At 47.7% G+C, this 24,428-nt stretch overlaps 1 protein-coding gene across 15 annotated transcripts in view; it reads right to left on the bottom strand.

Annotated features, from left to right (window-relative positions):
• Shaker (potassium voltage-gated channel protein Shaker) overlaps positions 1–24,428 on the bottom strand; it is a 225,530-nt gene that overhangs the window by 43,686 nt on the left and 157,416 nt on the right. Inside the window, exon 1 of one of the 15 annotated variants that reach the window (XM_076431099.1) lies at positions 13,277–13,396. The exons of the other annotated variants lie outside the window; for them this stretch is intronic. Within the exon in view, the coding sequence (XP_076287214.1) occupies positions 13,277–13,281 (5 nt within the window). The 5' untranslated portion in view covers positions 13,282–13,396. Of the gene's footprint in view, positions 1–13,276; positions 13,397–24,428 lie in introns of those variants that run through there. 15 annotated transcript variants of the gene reach the window in all.

The raw sequence follows: 24,428 nt of genomic DNA on the forward strand, positions 1-24,428 counted from the left end.
AACGGAAACGTTATTTTACAGAGAGTTCCGAGCTATTTTTGCTTGCCGGGAAACTCTCCTGATCGTGCAACGTTGTTCGAACGCGCTGGCAAAATTAAACAAGTTGCTTTTCGAATCAGAAATGATCGGAATAACTTCGAATATTATTCCGAGCATCGAGTGGCAAGATCCTCGAATAGCACGAAGTTCTGCAGTCTGCTTATAGTCGGTTCAGAATTTCAAGTTTCGAGAAGCGAAGACAGTATACCGCCGGAATATTGTCGCAGATAGAAATCCGCGTTGCGGATCCGCGAAACTGGGTCGTTAATTCCGTTTGCCCGAAAAATTTTGCGGTAACCCGCGACTTGACCCGCATACTACATCTACGTGGCGGCGGCTAATGGAATACAGCGTCGCGGCCGCTATAATACGCGAGCTACGGATTGCGGGCCAACAACAAGGCGGCCGCGCCGACTCGCGATGAATTCTTATTCTTCTCAGCGAAATTCAAAGACATCAAAATATCTGCAAAAGTTGTCTACTATACGTCTACGAAGTATGTGTACATAATTTGAAAAGATCCAGTTTCCTTCAATTTTTTGGACAATTTTACAGAATCTATAAAATGGTATTTTTGATGATTTGAATTAAAGGTGGATTCCTTTGGAGACTAGAAAATATGTTACTAGGTTTTAGAACACATTCTCCGAGGGTTAAATCCAGCTTCCCCTTGAACATCAGTTCAGTGTCGATACCGTCAAATGCGATTAACAAAGTGAACCTGTCGTTAAGCTTCTATTCCTACGGCATCTTCGTCATTTTTTATCCTTCACGCCTCGAGCCCGAACCTCGCCGGTGGTCAGAAGATAATGCAATAACCAATATTTGTTATGTATACGTGGCGTAATTGGCAGAGCAACGTGTACATTGTCGGCCACATGTATTATGTTTCGATGCCTCGCAGCTTCCAATAATGTATCCACTCAAACCGCCTCGATAGAATAGTGTCTAGACTGCAAATGCCCATCATCCTGCACAGGGAATATCACGTGTACAAACAAATACTGCAATTTTTCATAACAAACTTCCCAGTAAAACTATTCATCTGAAATTATCTTGTGAAACACTAAAATAAGAAGACTGTGGATCTTTATACATTTTGATGAAAATTTTTAAAGTCTGGGTATATTTATCACTAGACTACGGATTTTATGCATTTACCACAAAAATGGGGACGTATAATTTAAAGCAGCGAACATGTTAAAAATATTATTGTACATCAATGTATAAGGTTCAGCTTAATAGGATAATTAAAAGAAGAATATTGTAGATCTTTATGCATTTTAATGAAAATTTTTACAGTCTGGGTATATTTATCACTAGACTGCGGATTTTATGCATTTACGACAAAAATGGACACGTATAAAAAGCAGTCTTTTAATTTTTACTTGGCTCCTGCGTTCTGCAATCAATACGACATTTTTATTTTACATAAAGATCCGCAGTCTATTTATCACACAGCATTTCCAGCGAAACGTTTTTTTATTTGGGATTCGCAAGGGGGACGAAATTGGAAATTGGCAAAGTACACGGTGATTTCGCTCGACTCTATTGTTACCTCTGGCCAAGTGTACCTTGAGGAATCAGCTCGGAAGGTTCGATCGTACCTCGAAGTATCTTTCGCTGCCACTCGTGGTTCGAGTGTTCGAAACTATCTCGAGTTCAAAATATTGCTCCTCTTTCCCGATGCTCTTCGGAATCGTTCGAGATCACCCCCGGTCAAATTGGAAGCTACTTACAACGTACTCGGTCGCATCCAGCGACTACAATCTGCCGAAGGCTCATTAAAAACTCAGTTTAATGCTCGCGGAGTCGAGTATCGGAGCCGAGAGAGCAGCCTCTCTTCGGAGGTTCGAGTTTCTAATGACTGCGGACTGCGGATCTTTGTGCATTTATGGCGCGTAAAAGATCTTCGGAAACTCGTAAAACAGAAGGCTAATTGAAACGTTATCCAGATTTACTTCCCCATCTGGGAAAATAATATTACCAGTCTGAGCGCGAGTTCCTCGAATTCGCGGGAATGCAGACTGGTTGTGGTTCGTTAATGCGCGGCGAAACTATTCGCGCGATAATCTGAGCTTTCCATACCTTAATCTGCGCGGGAATCATGCTCGAAGGCATTACAACAAACATGTAAATTTTCTAAATTTCTCAGTGTCTTACTATATTATTTATAGTAAGTATTGTTCAATGTAGTCTCGCAAAAATTTGTATACAATATTGAGTCATGCCTGAACGCACTGCAACAAACGTTTTATCCCTAGATTGTTTAGTTCTAATAATTAAATAATATTAAACACCCCTCATTTTGCTGAATGTGACTTAATAGACAGTTCAAAACCGTGATTAAACTGCTCATTCTCTGTAGATTATTTTCAATCAGCTTCGTCAGAAGATGCAGAAAGTGCAACTTGAAGAAGCACCATCAAAGATCGATTCGTGAAGAACGACGAAAGGGTGTTATGCGTCCGGGAAGAATTAATGAGGCGTGTTCGAAGATCACATTAAAGGCGGCTGCATAATGCATCGGGAAAAAGGACCGCTCTGCTGAAAAAGCCCCGGTGTTCCTTAATGCTCGTGTCTCGCGTTACGAGCGGACGTTTCTCAAGAATTGATGTCGGTCGATGAGAAAAATCCGGCGGAGCTGGAGCTTCCGTTTATTAATTACCCAGTGAACAGCGGAGTCGACGTGTCAGGCAAATACGCACGGTGTAGTCAAGTATCTCAAGGGATGCGTGAGCTCGCGATACCGCGAACAGATGGTTAGGCGAAGACGTGGAGAACCAGCGAATTCATTTTGTTGCGAGACTGTTCCTTTTTTCTTGTGGTTCGGGTCAGCGGGAGTGGGGGGAAGATAAATTACATCGAAGAACCACTTCCCTTCCGACATCAATCTTTCGCGCCTCCTTCGCCCTCGACCCCTGGAATCCTCGAGTGGACACGAAAGTGATAGCAAACCCGGTGAGATTATATTTAATAGCAGTTTATCTTAATTCTTTGTCTTGCCGCTGGGCGGGGTGGGATCTAATTGGAATATTAATTAGAATTGATTTGGTACGTCTGAGCTATTATTTACTTAAATTTTGATGGATTAAACTGCAGTTAGCAGGGCGGCATTCTGTTTAATGTGAATATTTGTTAGAATTTATTTTCTACCGTTTACAGTATTGTATCAAACAGACGATGAGAAATAGAAGGGAACTTTGCGAAATGAAATATTATTTTTGTATTGGAAACGATTAATCTTATGCAAATAGGACAGTGGTTGATGATGTTCACTGCTGCCTGAAGTGATTAATATGACAAGAATGAGAATGAAGTACGTGAAATGAATATCAAAACTATTATATAAACAAGTTGGAATAAACATAAAGAGATAATTTGAGCCTGAAGAAAACTTGAAGAAGATCCTACATTTAAGGAACATGTTCTGTTCGGGTTGGACAACAGTCTGAGGATTACCTAGGCGATTAGCTTCCTCCATTAGGCAGCTGTCTAACAGGCATAATTTAATAAATTTACAACTACTCGCTGTAAAATTGCCAAAATTGCCGTACAACGTGAATGCATGCTTCCGGCGAACTTAACCGCATATTCCCGAGGCAGGAATCTCCATAATGACCGTATCCGTCGGGTTAATTGCTTTACAGTCCGCACACGTTCAAACCCTCGAAGCTTCGCGTAGTCCGAGACATTTTCGACTGTAATGCAGTATAATAATACTTTAATACCGCTCGAATGTTATGTTTCGAGGAAACCAAATATTCTATTTGTGACAGAATAGCGTGGACCTCAAATATTTGGCGGGACATAAGCTCTCCAGGATTTAGTCGAGTCTAAGCTTCAAATAATTGATACATGCCAGTTGGTGAACTCTAGGCTGGAAATTCTTAATAGATCTCTGAATGCATTGAGGATCTTCAGCTTTGAGTACTCGACTAACTCTATAAGCTGCACATCAATCGATGATACTTTAAATACTTGATAGACTATAGGCCCCAATTGTTTTACTGACTCGAGATCTTAAGCAGCTAGATAGACTCTAGAAAATTAATTTTTAGGAGTTTCAGAGATCCTGAGCAGCTAGATAGGCTCTAGAAAAATCATTTTTAGGAGTTTCAGAGATCCTGAGCAGCTAGATAGACTCTAGAAAATTAATTTTTAGGAGTTTCAGAGATCCTGAGCAGCTAGATAGGCTCTAGAAAATTAATTTTTAGGAGTTTCAGAGATCCTAAGCAGCTAGATAGACTCTAGCTCCTAATGATACACTCAAGGCTTCAAATATTCCTAGGACCCCAAGCTTCAGACATTCAATAGCCCCTAGACGTCAATAGGCCTCAAATGATACGTAGCCTTTAGAGCCTAGACACTCGTTACCAGATGATTGCTAACTTCCATAGAGCCCAGGCCCTTAGCACCAAATAATTGGTAGCTTCAAGACTCCAGGCACTCGGTACCAAATAATTGCTAGCTTCTGGATCCCAGGTGCAGCGGCCATTCATCGAATAAGGCTATGCAGTGACTTCGCAGACTGTCCACTATCGACGGACCCAAAGTTCGCCCCCATTGTCCCAGAATGTTTCGCTGCACAAAGTGTACAGAGAGAACAGAAGAAGACCGCAGCGGCGGCGGCTGTCCTCGGCACTCGAGCAGCGAGAGACCTCGTTTCGGAAATCGTGCGCGTGCATTCGCGCTCGAGCATAATCCAGTACAGAGTTGACCCACATTAGGAGAGATCAGCGACAGGAACGCGGGGGAGGAACGACGCCGGGGAGCTGACGTTGCATGCATCCCCGAGGCGCGGTCGTCTCTGACCCTACTGGACGTGTACGGGCCTGTGGATCGAAGATTTTCGTGACATCTTGTCGGAAAACCATTGCCCTCAATTAATGGAAAAATGGAAACACACCGGAGCACACGAAGCTGGGTCGAAAAGTCGATAAAACTCGACCCGGACAAATTTGACTGGATTTTAAAATGTGTTCCAATTTAACATTGGAGGTGGAAGATCGTACTTTGTTTTCTTTTTTCATTGTTTCCATTTTCATTCGTTGACTGTGTCGAAAAATTGTCTAAGGGTAGCTCTTCGAATTAAAAATCTGTTTCTGTAGGAATTTTTTAATATTTCAGGGCTTAAATTGAAGATGAAAGATAGTATTATATACCCTAATTTTTTCGACCTGGATCGCCATCGGCCAAAACCAGAGATCTTCCGAGGTCAGATGGGAGGTTCAGAGCTAAACCATTCGCTTCTTCTTGAGAAGTTGCAGGTGCCGTCGAATACGGGGGATGGAGCGAACGACGTCGTGGCTCGTCATTAATTCAAACGTTCTGGTTCGAGGGGGTGGAACGAGCTTCACCCCCCTCGTGCCTCTCGCGTAGCAGTGGCCGTCGTTTCCGTCGACAGCGTTCTTTCTCTCTCCCTCTCTTCTCTCGTCGCGTCGAGTGGTTCCGAGAGGATCGGGCAAGTTCGGCGTTGCAAATTTTTTCCTCGCGTCACCGGGCTTGCATGTGACACGTCATTCCGGAAACGATCCAGTCTGTGATAACCCCGCGGATGTTTTGCTCTGTTGGACGTTTTCACGGCTGGAGAACGAAGAGAGAGAGAGACAGGAGAGGGACATTTAATGGAAATATTCAGAACGCCCGTCAACCCTTAGGCATAATCGAGTCAATGAGTATTTCAAGAGAAAATCCTGTTGATCGAAAGAGTCTGTCCGAGTAATTCGTTTAATGAGGAACCTACCACTGTCAGTCCTGGCTTCGCATTTTATGTGACATCACTGGACTGCGGATTCGATGCAGTTGTAACAGAAACTGGTCGGAATTTAATGAATTTAAAATTATCAAAATTATTAAAAAAATGGAATCAACGCTGAAATCAAAACGATGTTCTAGGAGACGACCTTTTAATACAAAATTCGCCTGGAACTCTTTAGTACATCAATTTCTATGACGCACACGAGTCATTAAAAATCGTTGTAAGTACATCGCAAGAACTGAGGGGTGAGAGCAGGGGTTAAATAGAACCACAGAATGAAACTTAAAGGAACTTAATTTAATTTTTAATTGCCGGCAGCCTTGGAGAGCACTCGTGCCGCTAATTAACGTCCTGACTGACAAGAAATCGACGATGCCCTGGCTGGGACCGTGTCGTTCTGAATCGTCGATCAAAGGGTGGAAAAGCAGCAGCAGCAGTGAGAGTAATAAATATCTTTCGATTCGATTCGATTCCTGGTTCTGGCGAGAGAGAGAAAGAGAGAGAGAGAGCGAGAGAACAGTGTTCGATTTCTCGTCTGCCGTTTTCCATTCGAACCGCGGCAGTGGCTACGGAAGAATGGAATACCTGAATTCGCTGGCAGCAGCAGCGGCCGAGTTCGTCAAAGGCCGGTTCTCGATACAAAACGACTGTTTTGTTCGGGAGCAGAACAGGGCTGGGGGCCGACGTCGAATAATTGTGAATTATAACGAAGTTCGCGTGGCGCCGGGACACGGCCTCGCGAAACGAACAAGCAAGCGCGGAACCACCGACGATCGATCGCTCGCACGCGCGCGGACGGATTTTGCATGCGCGATATTTAAATTTCCGGATCCGTTCCGTTTCGAATCATTATCCCTGCACGCGTCGCGTCGCCGCGAGAGAAATGACTTGATTCTGGAAGTTTGCTGTGCTTTTTAATATTCAGGATATAGCATATGCCTGATACAGTGGATTTTTTATTTTGTAATCGACGTCATATTATCATCTTCAAAGATGATTTACTATTTATACAAAATGACGAGCTGCCTTTTCGAAATGGACAGAGTCACCATAAGATTCAGGAACAAACATTGCTCCTGATCCAGTGGATTTTCTTATTTTGTAATTGACGTTATATTGTCTTCTTCAAAGATGATTAATATTTATCGAAGATGACGAGATGCCTTTAAGAAATGGACAGAGTAACCATAACGTTAGGACAAACATAAAGAACAATATCTCGAGATCTTCAAGGTGGTTAAAAAATGGCTCTAGGGAGAAGTCCATTCACCATAGCCGGCAAAGCAAATTCCGCCATTAGCATGCAGCACTTAGCAACCGCACGGGCCAGCACTTATACCGAGACATCCCGTGTAACGTTCCATTTGCAATTGAATCGGCTAAGATCCATGGCCGCGTTACCCTCGACTCTCTACCCTAACCAGACCCTAAACCTCATTCCAATTAATTGCCGGTTCGTACGCTCCTGCAGAGGCTGCAGTCTCGAGACTCGACAAAGAGAGGCCCCGGAGAGTGAGAGAGTAAGCGGGAGAGAAGAGCGTTCTCCAGAAACTCGAGAACGCTCGGTTACGAGTGCACGCAGGCCTGCACGCACACACGCACCAGAACTTGGACCAGCTACGAAGCAGAATCGCGGACGCGAGAGGAAAAAAACGGTGACTCTCGCAGGGGCGTCGGGACGCCAGGCGTCGACCGCGTGTGCGTTTCGCGTCGACGGTCCCGGCGATGCTCCAGCTCCTTTCAAATAAACCACCCGGCACTCCAAGGTTTTTTCCTGCACTCGAGTCGCCGAGTCGCGCCGAGTCGCAACGCGATTCCGGTCTCGTTTGCGGGAGAGCCTCTCGGCACGCGTTCCGCTTCGTTTCGTCGACGCAGTGATAATCGTATCAGCCGATTTCGACAGTCCCACCACATTTTGGTGTCCCCGTTCGCTGTCGACAATCTACCACAATGAGCTGAAGACCTTGGAGCAAAAGGTGAGCCTCCAACTCCATTGTGGAACAGTTCAAACGTGCTTTCTGCTCTAGGCGTATCTCGGAATTAATTTCAAGGAAACGATAGAGCCCAGGGATCTGAAACTTGGCACATATGTTCATGTGTACATGAAGCAACATCAAAAATTGCGGACGCCATTATCGATAATGTAAGTCAGTACTGAGACGTGTGCCAAATAGAAATTTATTTTCTTTCTTGATATGCTTAACAGGTTGAAAATAATGCACCAGTATTTGCAAATTCTTCTAATATTTTTACTGTTTTAAATTACACCTGATTTTTGTCAGAGATGAATATAATCCGCCGTCAAGGTTCGAGTTTTCTCAAAATTCTACTACAATAATTTGTCAGCCAACACGTCGAACAGTGTTCGCAATTGTCACGAGCACGTGGCGATCGTGTAGTAGCGATCCATTAGCTCGCTATCAATCATTATCAGGGTGCAGGCACTCGATCACGCGGGTTCAGCGCGATCTGCCAGCGAATCTCGACTTCGCAAACTTCTCCGCTTTCTCGAGCAAACACGTGGACGTATATCATCGCGGTTGCATTCTTCCTTCTCATTCAGGTCAGAACGAAAAGCAGCTATTCCAAGGCTGAGCTTCGCTGCGGCCTGTGTATGCGTGGGTTGCGACCACGCGTTGTCAAACGGTCCGTTTATTGTTCGGGGATAAAAAAAACGGCACCGAGAGGAACGCGAATAATTCGACGCAGCTCCACGGGATTCCTGTACGGGTCACCGGTGATCCGCGAATCGTGAATCGCGTGCGCGCGGAGGAGTTATTGTGCTTTGAAAATTTGGCAGCGGCTCGATCCGATCTGAGGGGATATCGTTTGGCCCGGGGCCATTCGGAGGGAAACGAGAGCCAATGGCTTCGAGTAGGCGTTTCCGATAGACCGTCCTGCGCTGAATACGAATCTGCAAATTTTTTTACATTCTGATTTATGGTCTTCGAGAAAATCGAGTACGAAGTGCCAACGCTGACTTCTCCATTTTGGAGGCGTCGCGTGTTTTAACGGCGGTGGTTACGTGGTTCTAATTTGCATCGGAACATTCCGCGAACTCTCGCAAACAAGACAGTTCTGTTTTACGTTGAATTGCAAGCACAGGCATTTATGCAAATAAATTTTAAAGCGGAGAAGGAATTGGAATTTAAAATCAAAAAGAGCTAACGAAAGAGATACACATTCACAACTTTGTAAGCACTTTTCTCGATCAGCTCACGAGATAATCGAATGAGCCGAAAGGCAAACGGAAGGTACACGTTAGCTTTATGTCGAGTAATTTTTGCAGAATTTTAGATTGCCTATTAAGGGTAGAAAAAAAAGGATGATTTTCGGGAGGAACACCCTGAGCGACGTGCTAGTCGATTCCAATTTCCGGGCAGCCTTCAACCGATGGAACCACCGCCGATTCCGATTCGATCGGACGCGAGGCGAAACTTTAAAAGCCGAGAAAGCTTGTTTCGCCTGTTTTAGATCGTTATGCAACCGTTTCGCATGCAAACTGCTCGCGTTCTCCGTTCTCGGTCGTTTTATTTTCGTACGAAGGGCTTGTCAGTGGTACCGGCGACACGTCTAGCCAACTAACTTCGTTTCTATTGTCTGTGTGTTCTCTATTAGAACTTCTGTCAGCATGTTACCTTTATTAACTTCCGAACCTTTTTCACTGGCTCGAACAAACTTCTCTGCGTTAGTCAAGGTCTGAGCGATTCGATGGATCTAAACTGGCAGCGAACCTCTTTCATTTCCTTCCTGTTCTCGAAATAAAAATTTCGAACAATCCCAATGCGGAGACTATGAATCTATTTATACGTCTTACCGTGAATAGAGAGGCAGAAATACCTCGGTAATTTTTGATGAGAAGGGAAATGTGAATTTCGAGGAAAATTTCAGCAATTTCCGGCCGGGCTGCGGTGCGTTCAGCAATGTCCGACGTTTCCCGAAAGTTCGACTGTATCAGAAGTTACGCCCGGAACGCGGCCGGTTGTTTTTCTCCGGGCGGAAAATCCCGGAAAGTGCGGATTCCGCTCGAGCCAGCTCGAATATCACGAGATTGTCCGGGAGCGAGCTGGAACGCGAGAAACGAGGACCGGTCGGTGTCTGCGGCGGGTGTCCGCGCGAACAACGCTGCTCATGTGCCCATGGAATGGGCCACGGCCTCTGGAATGGTCGGTCGAGTATTTTTAGAGCCGCTCCGAGACTCGATCATCCGCGGCACGACTATTAGCGTAATTGCGAGAGAGCGTGAGGCGCGTGTCTCGCCTTCGACACCGGAAGCGAACGTGGTCGCCCAGGGCTTTCGAACTTGCCGCCACTGGTCCCGCTAACTCAATTTTTCCGCCTTATTGATGCTACCATTGTTCTTCCCATCCACGTTCAGAGATTTCATTTTGAAGAGGAAAGCAGATTTTTTAAATTTGAAGAATTTCTGCTTCGACCCATTAAGCATTTGTGAAAAAGTGTGTAGACTAAAAAGAACTTTTTATATATTGTTTATCCATTTTTGGGGAATTCATTCTTTTCAATTATTGAAGACATATTCAAAACAGTATTTAAAAAGTTCTTTCTGGACCAGCATACACAAATGGTCGAGCGAGGGCTTTGAAAACGATTAAAAAGGGATTGAGAGAACGGCGAGAAGATCCGTGCAGTCTTTCGGAGAGATTTGAATGGCCTCGAAAGCCTTTGAGATTTTCGCGAATGGACCCGGGGGCGGCTGCTTGTCGAGGATCGATTGTACGCGAATGATTAACGAGCCGTTCTAACGAGGACCGTTGTCCATTGGCCGTTTCGGTGACCGGCCGGGACACCACGGTTGTGCGCATAAATATTTATGAATGTAATATCCGGAGTGGACTGCCGATGCTGCTTTAGAACGGGAATGTCCCGGCGCGCACACTTTCGCGAAATAATTGGCAGAATTTCGGAGGGATTGCAATTAGTCGGCCGCGGCAGTGTTCGTGGCGACTATTGCGGAAGAAAATGCGGTTCACCGGTCTGCGGTAAACTGTTATTAAATCCTTTAATAACCGATCGGAGGGGCTCGGGCTGCCTTGACAAAGAGCCACTGCTTCAGAGACGATTATTCGAACAGTGAGACTGAAATAAAATCGTACGTATCTAATGTTGATATTTAGACCCCAGAGAATTGTTCCCAGAGGATCTTCCTCTCGGAAAGTAGGAAATCTCTGGCCACAAGAGAAATCGGTAAGGTAGAAGAAAAGTAAAGAGACGTCGACAAATTCAGTGGCAAATTGTCCGTGACCGTTCCGAAATCCCCGTCGGCGAAAACCTCGGTGCAATAGTGTAACTCGAGATCTAAGGTGCGAGGCAGTGTTCGATCTCCGTGGATTTCGAGGATAACGACTAGCTCCGGAACCACTTGCGCAATTACCCTCGGCCGCCTGAGAGAAACGGCGACATCGGGGGAGGAAAAATCGGTCGGTTGGAACCGGGGAATCGAGGGGATAGCCTGGGAATTGCCGGGGGCTTGCCGGAAATCGACGGAGACGAAGCGCCTCGGCTAAAAGAGCAAATGTCGACGGTCTCCGCGAATCTAAGATCGTTACGACGCGAGCTACTCTTCCGGATCGCTGGCCATCCTCTGCCATTGTTCTTGCTCATTAGTACATGGCACCGCATGAGCAGCACATGGGGCGGAACACGAGTCTCATAGGGGTGGCAAGCGAAACCCAACCGGAAGTAGATGCGACGCTGATGGAGAAAATGCGGCCGGATCGAGAGTTATCTGTATTTCATTCTTGTCGAAATCATAGAGACACTTCTATGGAAAATACAGCTATGAAAATTATTCTTCAAAATCTAGATGAACCTTCGAATTTTTATGAGACAACGAAAGTTCACTCACAGCACAGTCATCGAGAAACAATGAATAATATGGTTCCTTTCTTCATACAGAAACAAATCCTCCAATCATGGGAACAAGGTTTTCCATTGGTGCTTTATAAACTCGTTATTTAAATTTGTTGTAGGCGAACAAAAGTTCGCGGATCGATTAAAGGGACAACTACGTGTCCGCAGGGATTATTCGCGTAACAAATGGGCTTTTTTATCTGTTTCCTCGTGGCACGGACAGGTTCTATACTATTTAACTCGAACGTAGAGCACAACCGCGATAGATAACAGCTGGTAACAGAGTGGCGTTCACACTTGCCCTATTTCCAACTCACCTGCAGATAAAACACTTGGAAAGAAGTAATTAAAATGCATTCCGCATAAAGCGGAACTCCCGCGGGAGCGGCTAGCTTCCTTTTTACGGATCCGATTATTCGGATTTCGCCTACTCGAATCATTCGTTACTACCATTATGCGGAGGCGGTTTTGTTTCCCGGTGACGTTATCTGCAGGAAGCCGGTGATTAGATTCCTTAATGACTGTGCTATGTCCGCGACACGCTTTATCATTCCTTTGGAAATGAAAATACAAGAATCGCAATTAGTTGTGTTTATTCGAAGTGGAAACATTACGAATGAAAAAAGAATTTGTTAAATTATTGGATCACATTTGTCTGCATCAGAAACTGGTTCAAATTTTGATTTCCGTGGATAATTCGCTAAAAATGTCGAGCAGAGGAAGACTCGATTGAACAGTCTGAAATATATCTCACCTCGAAAATAAATGATAAACTTGTTTAATTGTTGCAGATACGAACGTTTCCCCCTACTCTATGGATCTGCAGATGCAATAAATGCAGAAAGAGATCCGCAGCGTGATCGTAACCAACTTCGGCGAACTGGAACACGATTATTAGACTGCGGATCTTTATGCCAATATAGATTTCTACGGTTCAGCATATAAAAATAGCAATCGAGGAAAGGTGTGTACCCTCTATTAACGATTTTATTATGTTCCAAAGAAGAAGCTCATAAAACCCGCAGAACAACGATTACACTCGCGGTGGAAGCTATTCCTGTCACAATTATAACGGGGTATGAATCCAAATGGGTGAATACTTGAAAATATTTTTAAATCATCCCATCGTGTTATAACTGTAATATTATCTGCAAAATAATGACACATAAAAGACTAATAATTACTAATTACATTATCCTACGTCAATATAATGGTCGGAGACAAAATTAAGCGGAAACCTTTTAAAAACTAATAACATTTCTCAAAAATTGGACCAAACGTTCTCTAACCTATCTTGGTCCAACTTTAATAGAACTTTTAAAGAGAGTCCACTGAATTTTGACCCCAACTGTAAGCAGCGTAAAAGGGTCGATCTTCGACTGTGAAACATCAATCTGGCGATCACTGTAAAGGACCGCACCGGGGTAGAGTGGTAACATTGGTTCGTACGACGATCTAAGGACCTAGCCTAAGCGTGGGCAAAGACTACTAGGTTGTTCTGGCTCGGTGTTCTAAATGCAGCGGCGGCTGCGGGCTACCAGAGCACAGCGGCTAGCTATCGTTAAGAGGCTTCGCGAGGCGTAAGAACTGAAAGAAATCACGTACGACATGAAACCGTGTCAGTCTAAACTCCACTACGCTAGATCGGGGTCAAAAGATGTGTCCACGTTGCCTGGTAGTGACGAGGGCAGTAGTCGCAGTCTGTGGTAGTGGTAGTAGTAGTAGTAGTAGTAGTCGAGCAGTTGTAGGTAGTAGTAGTAATCGCAGTCTCTAGTAGTAGCAGTTGTAGTACTCGTAGTAGTAGTAGTACGAATATGTAGAAAGAACAAGCAAGAGTCCTGCGACGACGCAGGTGTCCGCATGCAAAGAGACAACCTCCGACGATTGACCGATATCAGAAAAGGTACATAGAGAAACAGTGACAGAGAAAAAAAAGAAACAGAGAGACAGAGAGATTTAAAGAAGACACGGAGATGGTAGAGTGGGTCCGTACCTCGTGTCGCCGTGTTCCTCCGCACCATTCCGGTGGGGGCGTAGGTCCTGCCTCGGTTTGAGGACAGGGGTCAGCCCCCATTTCTCGATGAACTCGGTGCGGGAAATCTTGGCGCTTCGCGGCGGTTACGAGAGGGGGCGGATCCCCCTCCCGAGCCCCATGCCCCCGGAGAGCGGTGCACCCCCGCACAACACGCACCCGACGATGCTTCCTCTCCACTCCTCTCCACTCTGTTCTCCTACTCGTTCCTCGTTCGCTCCTTCCTCTCCTTCCTCCTCCTTTTCTCCACCTCCACCACCACCTCCTCTTCCTCCTCTATCAGCTCCTCCCTCCCCGTTCTCCCGTCTTTCTTCGTCTTCTCCTCCTCTGCCTGCTCCTCCTCTCCGCCACCCTCCACAGACCCAACCCCGTGTCGCGTTCTGCCGTGCTCCTAGCTCTCGGCTCCTGCTCCTCTCGAGTAAACCCTGTGCTGTTGCTTCCTTCTCTTCTTTTCCTCTTCTTCCACTTCTTCTTCTCCTCCTCCTCGTCCTCTTTCTCCTCCTCTTGCTGCACGTCCACCGTTTTCCTCCTCCTCCGACGTGCTACGTATATATATCTCTCGTTCCCTCCCTTGTTCCCACCTACACCTCCTTCTCCTCCTCCTGCTCCTACCTCGGCTGTCCAACTGTCTCGACAACACCAGGCACACCGACACGAGGCCCGATCCACCACGAGGAACCAGCACACGAGTACTACCAAAAACGATCACCGTGACACGCGACGAAACACCGGGACCGACCACGATGACGACGACGACGACCAACGTCGACCACGACGACCACGAGCACGACGACAACGACGACGCCGACGACAACGAGAGGCAGCACCAGCAGCGCAGTCCAGCAGCGGCAGCACCGCTCAACACACAGCCGCCTATCAAAATGGCTGCTGTGTCTCTTTTCTCTCTTTCTATCCCTCTCTTCCGCTCCTTTCTCAACCCACCCTCTCTCGGGGAATCCGCTTCACCCTCTCTCTCTCTCTCTCTCTCTCTCTCGCTCTCTCAATATCTACCTCTATCTCTCACTCCTTGGCACCCCTGTTCCGGGACTTTATCGTTTACACCTTCCCCCTCCCTCATCCCTCCCACCGTGCTTTCGCTCGTACCTCTTCGGAATTCAAGGTCCGTGTTCCCAGAGAGAGTGAGCGAGTTCGCGAGAGACAGAGACGAAGAGAAGTGACGGAAAGAGAGACGATACCGTTAACTGTCGCGCCACGATCCGTCGGTCGACTGACGACGCATCCTTATTCTTCACTCCCTTGGATCACTGACGTCGGTCGTTGACAACGAGCGTAGAGAGACGGGGCGAGCACCGTGACAGCCGCGGCCCACCAGCCATCGATGACTGAACGATCGTGGCACCCGTGTAGTAGCGATCCTCTTTCTGATCTTGCTTATCGTCGTCGTCGTTGTTGTTACGAACGACAACGCCTTCGAGCAAGAGGACAGAGGCGGTTGAGGCTGCGGCTGCGGCTTCGACACGCGTCTCCTGGCCCCAGCAGCGGCGCGGAAAATCTCGATCAAACGGATCGCGGCCGGCCGACTGGAGCGCCTCCACCGGGAGACACCTATCATCTGAACAGGCACTATTCTATCTACTACTATCTGTCTCTCTCTCTCTTTCTCTTCCTCTCCGGTGGTGGCGAACACAGAGACACACGCGCACGAGAGACAGTCAGACCGGAGCACGAGAGGATCCAGGTGTCTTTTCTCGGTTGTGTCCTCTCTCGCTCCCGGTCTCTTCTCCTTCCCTTCGATCGTGTCCTTCCTGGCTTCCTGTTTTCGTTCTGGTGGTAGTGTGCGCTTCGCCACGATCCGCCCCCGCCTCTCGGAACGTCACGACGCGCTCTGCCTCGCCTCGCCTCGCCTCGCCTCACCTCGACTCGTTACGACGCGCGCGCCTGCTCTCTAACAACGTTCTCGGTCCTCTCGCTTGCTCGCTCGCACGCGCGCGCTTCCTCACACCCGACGACCACGAGGACCACGAACCAACCGACAGAGTAGTTTTCCGTTCCACCTTTGCGCTACGCCGACGAGAACTCGTCTGAGGAACGCTGCCGCGACGTTCTACCCAGTCGTGACCGTTCTCTCTCCCTCTCTGTCTCTCACCGTTCCTCTGTGAGGAGCGAGAGAGAGAGAACACTGGTGGAGGCTACAGTGGAAGATAGTGGAGGTGGCGGCGGTGGTCGCCGCCGTTGGTAGCGCCGGTGGTGGTGGTCGCAGTAGCTGATGGTGGTGGCAGAGGGAGAGGAGATCGCAACGCTGCTAGTCAGACCGGAGAAAGAAGTATCGCGAATAGAAGGCGGTGTCGTAACAAAAGCTCGCTCTAGGCGCCAGCCTGTTTTTCCGTGCACCCTTCTTCCCTCTCTCTCTCTCTCTGTTTCGTTCTCGTTCTCTTTCTAGGTTTCAATCGTTCTCTCTCTCTCTCCAATGGGTGCTCTCCTCTCGGAAACCTGCGCTCTTCCACCAACGTCCCCGGCCCCTCTGATTCTCACCTGGCCGACCGTGTTCCCCGTTTACTCTACACCTAGCACCCCACCATCGGCCGCCACCCAACATCCCACCCTCCCTCTTTCTCTCCCTCTATCTCTTTCAACCAAGCTCGAGCCGAATCTCTCCGTTCCGCAAACCCTGAGAGACCATCCATCGTACGCGACCCTCTTCCATGGTGCTCTCCCTCCCAACCCCACTATCCTCTTCCTCTCTCTCTCTTTCTCTCTCCACTCTCTGTCCTTTACACCCCGCAGCATACTTCTCTCCGTCCGCCCCTGTTGTTGGTCCCGCTCGAACGTGCAACCACGGCGTGGCATGTCACGCAGCGCCATGCCGCGCCACGAGTTCAACTCTGCGAACGAGAGGAACGGTGTGTATGCTGTTCCTCCTATCTCTCTTTCTGTCCTTCATCCTCCAAACACCCCCGTCAACGTATCTCGCTCGATGCACCTCGCCGCATCCAACCAACTCCCGGCCCCTCTATCAACCGAGGAACGCCGTGAACGCGTGTACGACACGTATCCGCGTTCAGACGACGATCCTCCTCGCCGCGACAACCATGAGAACCAACTACAACGACACGAACGCAACGGTGTGACGTCCCTCGGCGTCTACGGCTTCATCCGAGACGGTTGGAGACCCGAGAGAGACACATACTTGGTATTCGGGGCAGCGGTGTAGAGGACAGTGGGACAGTTCCAGTTGAGAAAGTGTTCTTTTCGGAATTGTTTGACTGTGAGTCGCTAGATCAGTTGATCGCCAGGTCAGATGATTAGGAAGTCTGAAATTCTGTCTCGATCCCAGGATCAATATAAAGGACCTAGGATCTACCTGAATTTTGTGGACCCTTTATCAAACGTTTGATGAATAGAAGCTAAATAGTGAAGCCTTGGGATCTACAAAATATTTAGGACACAGTTCGTCAAACAGATTGAAACACCGAAAGTTAGTGTCTACCAAATATTTGGAACCGACAACCAAGAATTCCATAGGCTTCACCAAATAGATTTAAAGCTTAGAAACCCTGGAAGTCGGTGTCTATGACCTACCGAATATTCGGAGCCTAGTGTCATTCGAGAATTCGGGACACAGGCTCCATCAGATAGATTTAAAGCTCAGAATCCCCCAGACTCTGGGACCTACCGAATATTTGGAACCCGATGTCAACTAAGAATTCGGGATATGGGCTCCATCAAATAGATGTAAAGCCTAGAATCCTTGATAAGTCGGAGTCTATGGCCCACCGAATATTTGGAACCTGGTGTCGTTCAAGAATTCGGGACATGGACTCCGTCAAATAGATCTAAAGCCTAGAATATCCTAAAATTAGACTCTATGATCTACTGAATAGTTGCACCTAGTGTCTACTATGTAAGAATGTAAGGCACGTAGTACCCTAAGCAATCAACACCCAAGTTCCATCAACTCTAAATAACTAAAGAATCTACTGCTTGAAGCATTCGATGTCTGATGTCCAATAGGCATTCTCACGAGAGCTCCGTTATCCAGGGTTGGTAAGAAAAATAACCCAAGAAACCTAGATCAGCAGGCTCCAGGTGGTGATAGAGGCCACGATCAGCTCGCGTCAAAGCCGCGTTGCTCCGGTGCCATTACGACTCCTCTCGGTCCAGTTTAATCTCCCCTCGCCTCAGCAATGAACCGTGATCGTAAATCTAGAGACAGCGGGGGAAAGCGTGAAATTTCTGAGCCTTGGAATGGTGATCGGGCGGTCCCCAGAGAGAAAGAGAGCGAAGGAGAGCGATAGAGAGAGAGAGAGTGCCGCGACTCTAATCCGGCGCCGTGGGGTGAGCACGAGGTTTCGACTATCGGCACGGCGAGATCAATGGCGGTTGCGTAATCGTGCCGGGCAACGAGCTGCCACCCTCTTCACCCTCTCTTCCACCCTCTTCACCCTGCCTGCCGTGTTCGCGTTCTGTCCTCGCTCCGCAGCCCCAGTTCACGGTCCTTCCTCCTCCCCCCTTTGCGGATAAGGCAGACCGCTGGTCGCCGATCCAAGGGATGGAACACACGAGGGGCGAAGGGGTTGGAACACGCGGCGAACAAAAAACAAAAAAAAAAGGGAATGAAAGAAACGGGCCGGGACAGGCTCAATGGCGGCGATAAATCGGCCGCGGGCCATACCGCGATACTACACCACCGCCAACCACCATGGCACCCTAAACCTCGTGAATCCTCGCGTCCGTTCGACGACCATGCGCCACTTGGCCCAGCGGCGCCCGCACTTTGAACAACTGTCCCCTGACGAGTCCTTTCTGTTTAATCTCATCTCGGAATTTTTGTTCACCCGCTAGATAGTCAAAAATGGAAAAGGGAACGTTCCAAGCCCCGTGTAAACTTGAGAAAAAGTTATTGTAATAGCGAGGGGGCTTTTTAGAAATATTATTGTCCTCCTTGAACGAATTGTCGAAGAAACTTTCCCCTCACCATTTTTCATCTCGGACTATCCATTCACCAGGTAGAACGTCGAAAAGTGCGGGACAAAATACAGGACGATCGCACCGTCTCTGCCCGCTTCACCGCCGCAACGTTGATCGATAATAGTTGCGCGCGTTTTGGGTGAGGCACCTGGATCCGGACATCCGAACGCCGTCGCAGTTTCGCGAAACAGGGTTCCAACTTTCACGAAGGAATCTTTCAAACGCTTAAGCTCCTGAGCCACGCCGCGTACACAACTCTTCTGTCAACAGTTTCAACACTGTTCCAGAGCCCTAACCGGTCACATGTCACGTGAGAGTTTCCTCGGCAAGTTCTGCGGCAATTCCCTCGGTTCTAAAGAGTTTCGCTGCCGTCAGGATATCGATGAGTTGACTGCGGAGATCTGCACGCTTTCACCCAATACATCACAATCTCACCCATTTTTGGTACACTGAGATACAGCATTGGTGTATTCTTAGATTTCTCGAATCTTTTGTTGTCTTATGTCAGCCAGCCAATTTTTTATGGAAGAATGCTGATAGACAGACAATCATCCCTATGCATGTTTTCGCGCAGTTCACTGTTCGAGAACTCGCTCGTACGCGTTCGCACTAACGTTTCATCCCGGACAACAGCTTTTCCTCGGGGGATCGACACTCGTTCTCTCAACCGAGAACGCTTTCTACACGTACATATACAATACATACGTCTCTTTGCGCACCCGTGTTCCCGAACATTAGCCAGAGAGTCCCGCGACGGGGTTGTGTGCTTGCTTAGCGTGAAGTCGTCAACGATCGCGAACAAAAACGTCGGAGCATCTTCCAGCTGACGGCCGTAATAATTGCAGCTCGAGTGTCGGTGGACTGTAATAAACCGGGTGGGGGGTAGGGGGAGGGCTGTGTTATACCAGCGGGCCATTCCCTGCAGGAGTTACGAGAGAGAAAAGGAGAGAGGAGATAACATCGTCGTCGATGCAGCGAGGAAGATGGCTCCTCTTTCTTCCTCTTTCCTGCGCTCTTGCGTTTTACTGCTTCTCGCGCTTCTTCTCGGATCGGCCGTCGATCTCTACCGCAATTTCAACGGCATTATAAACGCTCTGCAGTTTACCCTTTCAGGGATGCATCGCGTTGGTTCGACCGTGACTCCCATAACCGGGGCGAGTGGCTGAAGTTAAGCTCGTTTCGAGTGTGCTGGGTTTCACGATAGAAATTGCTCAGGTTCTTTGAGACGCCCCCTCTTACGAGATTAATAGTTTCTCCTGCTTAATAGTTCCCTCAGATTCCTTTCTGAGAGAAAGAGCAATCTTTCCAGCGGAACTTTCAATTATCACTGTCCCTGATCTATCAAAAATGTACGTGTTACTAAATGGGTAAGTAACCTAAATAAATAATTTCCTTGACACACAGCAGTGTGTACCCGGACAGAAACCAACGATCACACGAGAGCTACATTTTCCAAGTAAAATGTTCGCAAAGGTTCTACCCGCGAAATATCGTGCAAACATCACAGTCGAACCGCTTTACGATCTTCTAAACGCACTGCGCGAGTCGTAAGCAACGTTTCCACAATTTTGATAGTGCTTTACGAGCCTGCGAGCTTTTCCAGAGGTCGTAGCCAGGGCTTATGCAGATCGCCTAACCGGGTTATGGGACAAGACAGCCGCGCCCTGTCCCATGGGAGGGGAACGGTGGGTTCAAAGCGTCCCTCAAATCCGATCGGCAATCAAAGAGTTGATCTCTGACGTGGCGCGTTCCGCGTTATTTCCGTGCGAATAAAGCGCACAGAGCAGCAGCAGCAGCAGCAGCGGCAACGTGAAACCAACGTGAAAAACCGGCGGCCGACGACCGGGAACGACTCGGTCGAACTCGGTGTTCGATTTTCGATTTATCGCCCCGCGGTCCTGCGACCGGCTCCACGAGCAGCGAGAATAACAGCTGGACGAACGATTAACAGAGGCGAGTCCGAGTCGGCTGCGCTCGGAAAATTGATATCGGGGCTTGGCTCTCTCTCTCTCTCTCTCTTTCTCTCTCACTCTGTTGTTGCCCACCCTCTTTTCGTTCCACCCTTCGGTCGCTGCTCCGGTCCCTTTTTTTCCAGCAGGCCGAGTCCTCGGGTCGCATCGATTTACAAGATGGAGTACGCTGTAGTGACAGCGGATAATGCTCACTGGCGCACCGTGGTCCCGATCGAGGAATTTACCGACATTCAGCCCGAAAAATCAATTTACTCGTAATGCACGTTCATTGAATATACGTTGATCACACTCCAGAGAAAACCGTAATTGTAATGAATAGACTGCGGAAAGATTTCCGACCTACTCTATGTAATATTTTCCTTTGAATGCGCAGCGTGGTAATGGTGTTTCTTGAAATTTTCCGGTCTAAATTTCAGGTTGACGTGATTTGCGAAAGGTTGCATCAAAGCATCACTATATTTCTCGATCAGGATCGCCGTGCTCTCTCTCTCTCCCTCCAGGTGCTTTCAGCGGAACCGAGCGAAACCCCGCGATATTTCCCAGTCCCCGTTACCCGGTAACGAGCAAGAGGTATCGGCTCTACATATTCATGTCGGATTATGAATGAGTGGCCCACACGTGCACACGCCGCCGCTAAATCCTTCCCCGCGACTAACCGCCCCCGCAGTCTATATTTCCATCGTGGCCCGACAACGCCAGTCAAAAGTGCCGCACGGTAATTCTGGGCTCGCAACGATCGAATCGAGACCTCTTCTGATCGAACGAGGAGCTTTCGAACTTCCAAATCGCTGCTGTCGATACTACCCGTCTTTACTCGTGGCAGCCATAGTTTCAACACCACCCCAAGCTATTTCGCTCTCGAAAAGTCATTTCACGTGAAGAGAGACACATCGAGAGCTGCGAATTATTTTCTAAAGGCCGAAAAACGAATTCAGAAAATAATAGAAATTGTGTCACTATTTTTCTATAGACACAACAAACGGTTTTGAAAAAAAGTAAAAAAAGAGGAAGTTTCGATTGAACTGTGAGCATCGCTTGTTTCCCAATCAAGCGGATCCCAAGTTCCGATTTTCAATCGCGATTAAACATGTTTCACGCCCCAAATATATTTCGCGGAGCAATTTCGAGGATCGCTGTGCAAACGGAAGCGGCGATGCCCGTTTCGAGGGTCTTCGTCAAATTGGCAACCGTCGACTCGACGAGGGTAAATCGACTGGCGAAGTTGCAAGAAAACGGGAAGAAAGAGGGACGAAAGGGAGAGAGAGAGAGAGGCCGTGGCGGCCGAGCAAACAATCCTCGAGTAGTGTACTCTGCTCGTCGCTCGACATTCGCGGCACAGCTATCTCTGCTAGTTCCCATTCAGAGCAGCCGGGGACGGGCCGAATAGTATCGAAGAATTTACTGTGCTACGAGTTGTCGCTTCGCGAAGGAAAAACCGGTCCAGGGCAAAGAAACGTCAGGCCGATTGCTCTTTAATAGAACCTCTTGTCGATACTACCACACGATTTTTCATTTGGCAAAACACCCTCGCACAGTTTTATTATTGCACACCTGATATTTTTACTTGAACTATCTCGGAAAACTCATCAGAATTCAATTCCGCCACCCAGCGAGACGCTCGAGAGCAGTGGAGGCTTTTCCACACGCGCGGCGATTGGCCGACAGCTCGCTGACGTAGGAACATGGCGGGCGCCAGACCGCGCCGCTACGGAAGAATCATCGAACTGCTCAAAGACGATAGTCGCTCTGTGGAGAATTGAATAGCATTTGTATATTTTTCTTCGAACGAGCGGCGCTGCTCGACAAAGGGAGCGACCGGAGCGTGAAAGGTGGGCTCGCGAGAGACAACTTGTCGTCTCTGTGCAGACTGTATAGGGCTCGTCCTTATCTCCACTCCCGTTCCTTTATGACGTTTCGCGCGTGAACGTGGCACGATTCTGGTACTCTGGTATCGAGCTCTCCCGCCACGTGGCTCGCAAAGCGCTCCACTAAATATAACATAGCGAAGCACACCGTGTGTCGCGCGCGGACTGCGGACACTTTCTTCCGCTCTGTCCTCGTAGCACCGTAGCATCTACACTCTTCTCCTCTCGACAGCCCCACTGAGACCAAGAAACTTTGTCACCTTTGAGTTAGGCAAGCCACAGTGGACTGCGAATCCGTTTCTCGTGTCCGAAATGGAATTTCGAGAAGTTTTATACTTTGAACAAGATCTTTTTACACGTCAATCTTCATCCCTTAGAAGCTTCAAAGTCCGAAATAGCCACTTTGAAGATAAAATTCAGAAATCCACGAAATAACAGGTTTGAATTAATGTTTTATATTATTCTTAATATTGTATTTTCTTTTTGACGTTTTAATATTCTAGCTGGTGTCGAGACGAATCCAACGACCTACTATACTCTAACCTTAAATGTAGCGATAATTTTGGCCAAAAACGGTTTTCCAGCCCACCGTTCGATCCGCAGACACGTCCTAGAACTTTCTCGTCTTCTGCTCTCGCGATGGTAATCCATCCTGTCGGCTAAAGATAGTTTCTTCCGCCATCTTCCCCCTCTTATGTCCTCCCTCGACACCCTGTTTCGTTTGCTCTCGACTCTCTTAACTTCTCGTGTTTTCTTTGAACGAGATTACGGGGCTCTGGTTCGTTAATACTTTTTCGTTAGGGCGTCCGTGGTGGATGTCACCGTTTCTTCGAGTCTGTGCTATTGATTGGGTCTAAGGTGCAATTCCGGATTTTGTTGATCAACACTGTGGTCTTGGTTTTTCATTTATTTAGTGTCGGTTTAAGTGAATTGTGCAATGCTATGTTAAGACGATTTATTAGACACGAATTGAACAACATGAATTGTACAAATGTGCTTCTAAACCTGTAGAAAAAATTGTGTCATACATACGTAAGGGTACTAAAACATTCAGACAAGTTAATAATCTGTCTGGAAAACTCTATTGACATCGTCCAACTACTTTTATCTATTCGTGTCGGTGAAATTCATTTTAGTCCGACAATTTAATACCGTGAATAAATGAAAGGAAGCATCCGCCACTATAAAAATACAATGCGACCATTCCGATCCTCTCGGGTAAATTCGAGCAATCCCTCGATCATCCTTTAAACACCGGATATCCGACGAGCTCGGGGCTCCGTTCCGGCCAAGTGGCTACCAAGTAAATCGAGCATAAGATCGGGAATCCGCGGGACCGTGTTCCGTCCGTGGAACCGGCGTTCAACGTAGAACAGAATCCTCGAAGGGAGAACACAGCAGGTCCGAGAACGGAGCGGAACGGAACCGAGCCGAGCAGAAACTGGCAAAGCCCTGGTCGCTCCCTCGATACCTTTAGAAACCCTATCCGTAGGCGACGTGTTCCTCGAATCGATAATCGCTGCAGAAACACCGGTAATTCAGCTTAACGATCGACGACGCTTAATTAATCCCCGCAAACGCCTCTTTTTCCTTTTTTACCCCCACTTTCCCGTCGTGGCACCCTCGTAACGAGTTTCCAGTCCGCTTTCATTCATCGAATAGGGTGAGAGAACGAGAGAGAACGAGCGAGAGGGAGGGAGATAGCGATGCTGAAAGGAAAAAATGTGGAAGAGAACCGTGTGACGGCGTGCGCGGCTAAACGCTACGGATCAAGTTCAATATTCGTTCAAGATCCGAGCAAATTTTATTAAAGAACTAGATGAACAAAAAGATATTTTAGAAGAGCAATATTTCAGTAAGACACTCGTCGAAGTTTCGAAAACCCATTCGATCAACGTCCGACTCTATTCGGAAATATCACTTTATTCTTTCAAAGTACTACATCATGTTAGACTTTA

The sequence above is a fragment of the Lasioglossum baleicum genome, chromosome 9 (genome assembly GCF_051020765.1).
Source record: "Lasioglossum baleicum chromosome 9, iyLasBale1, whole genome shotgun sequence".
NCBI lineage: Eukaryota > Metazoa > Arthropoda > Insecta > Hymenoptera > Halictidae > Lasioglossum > Lasioglossum baleicum.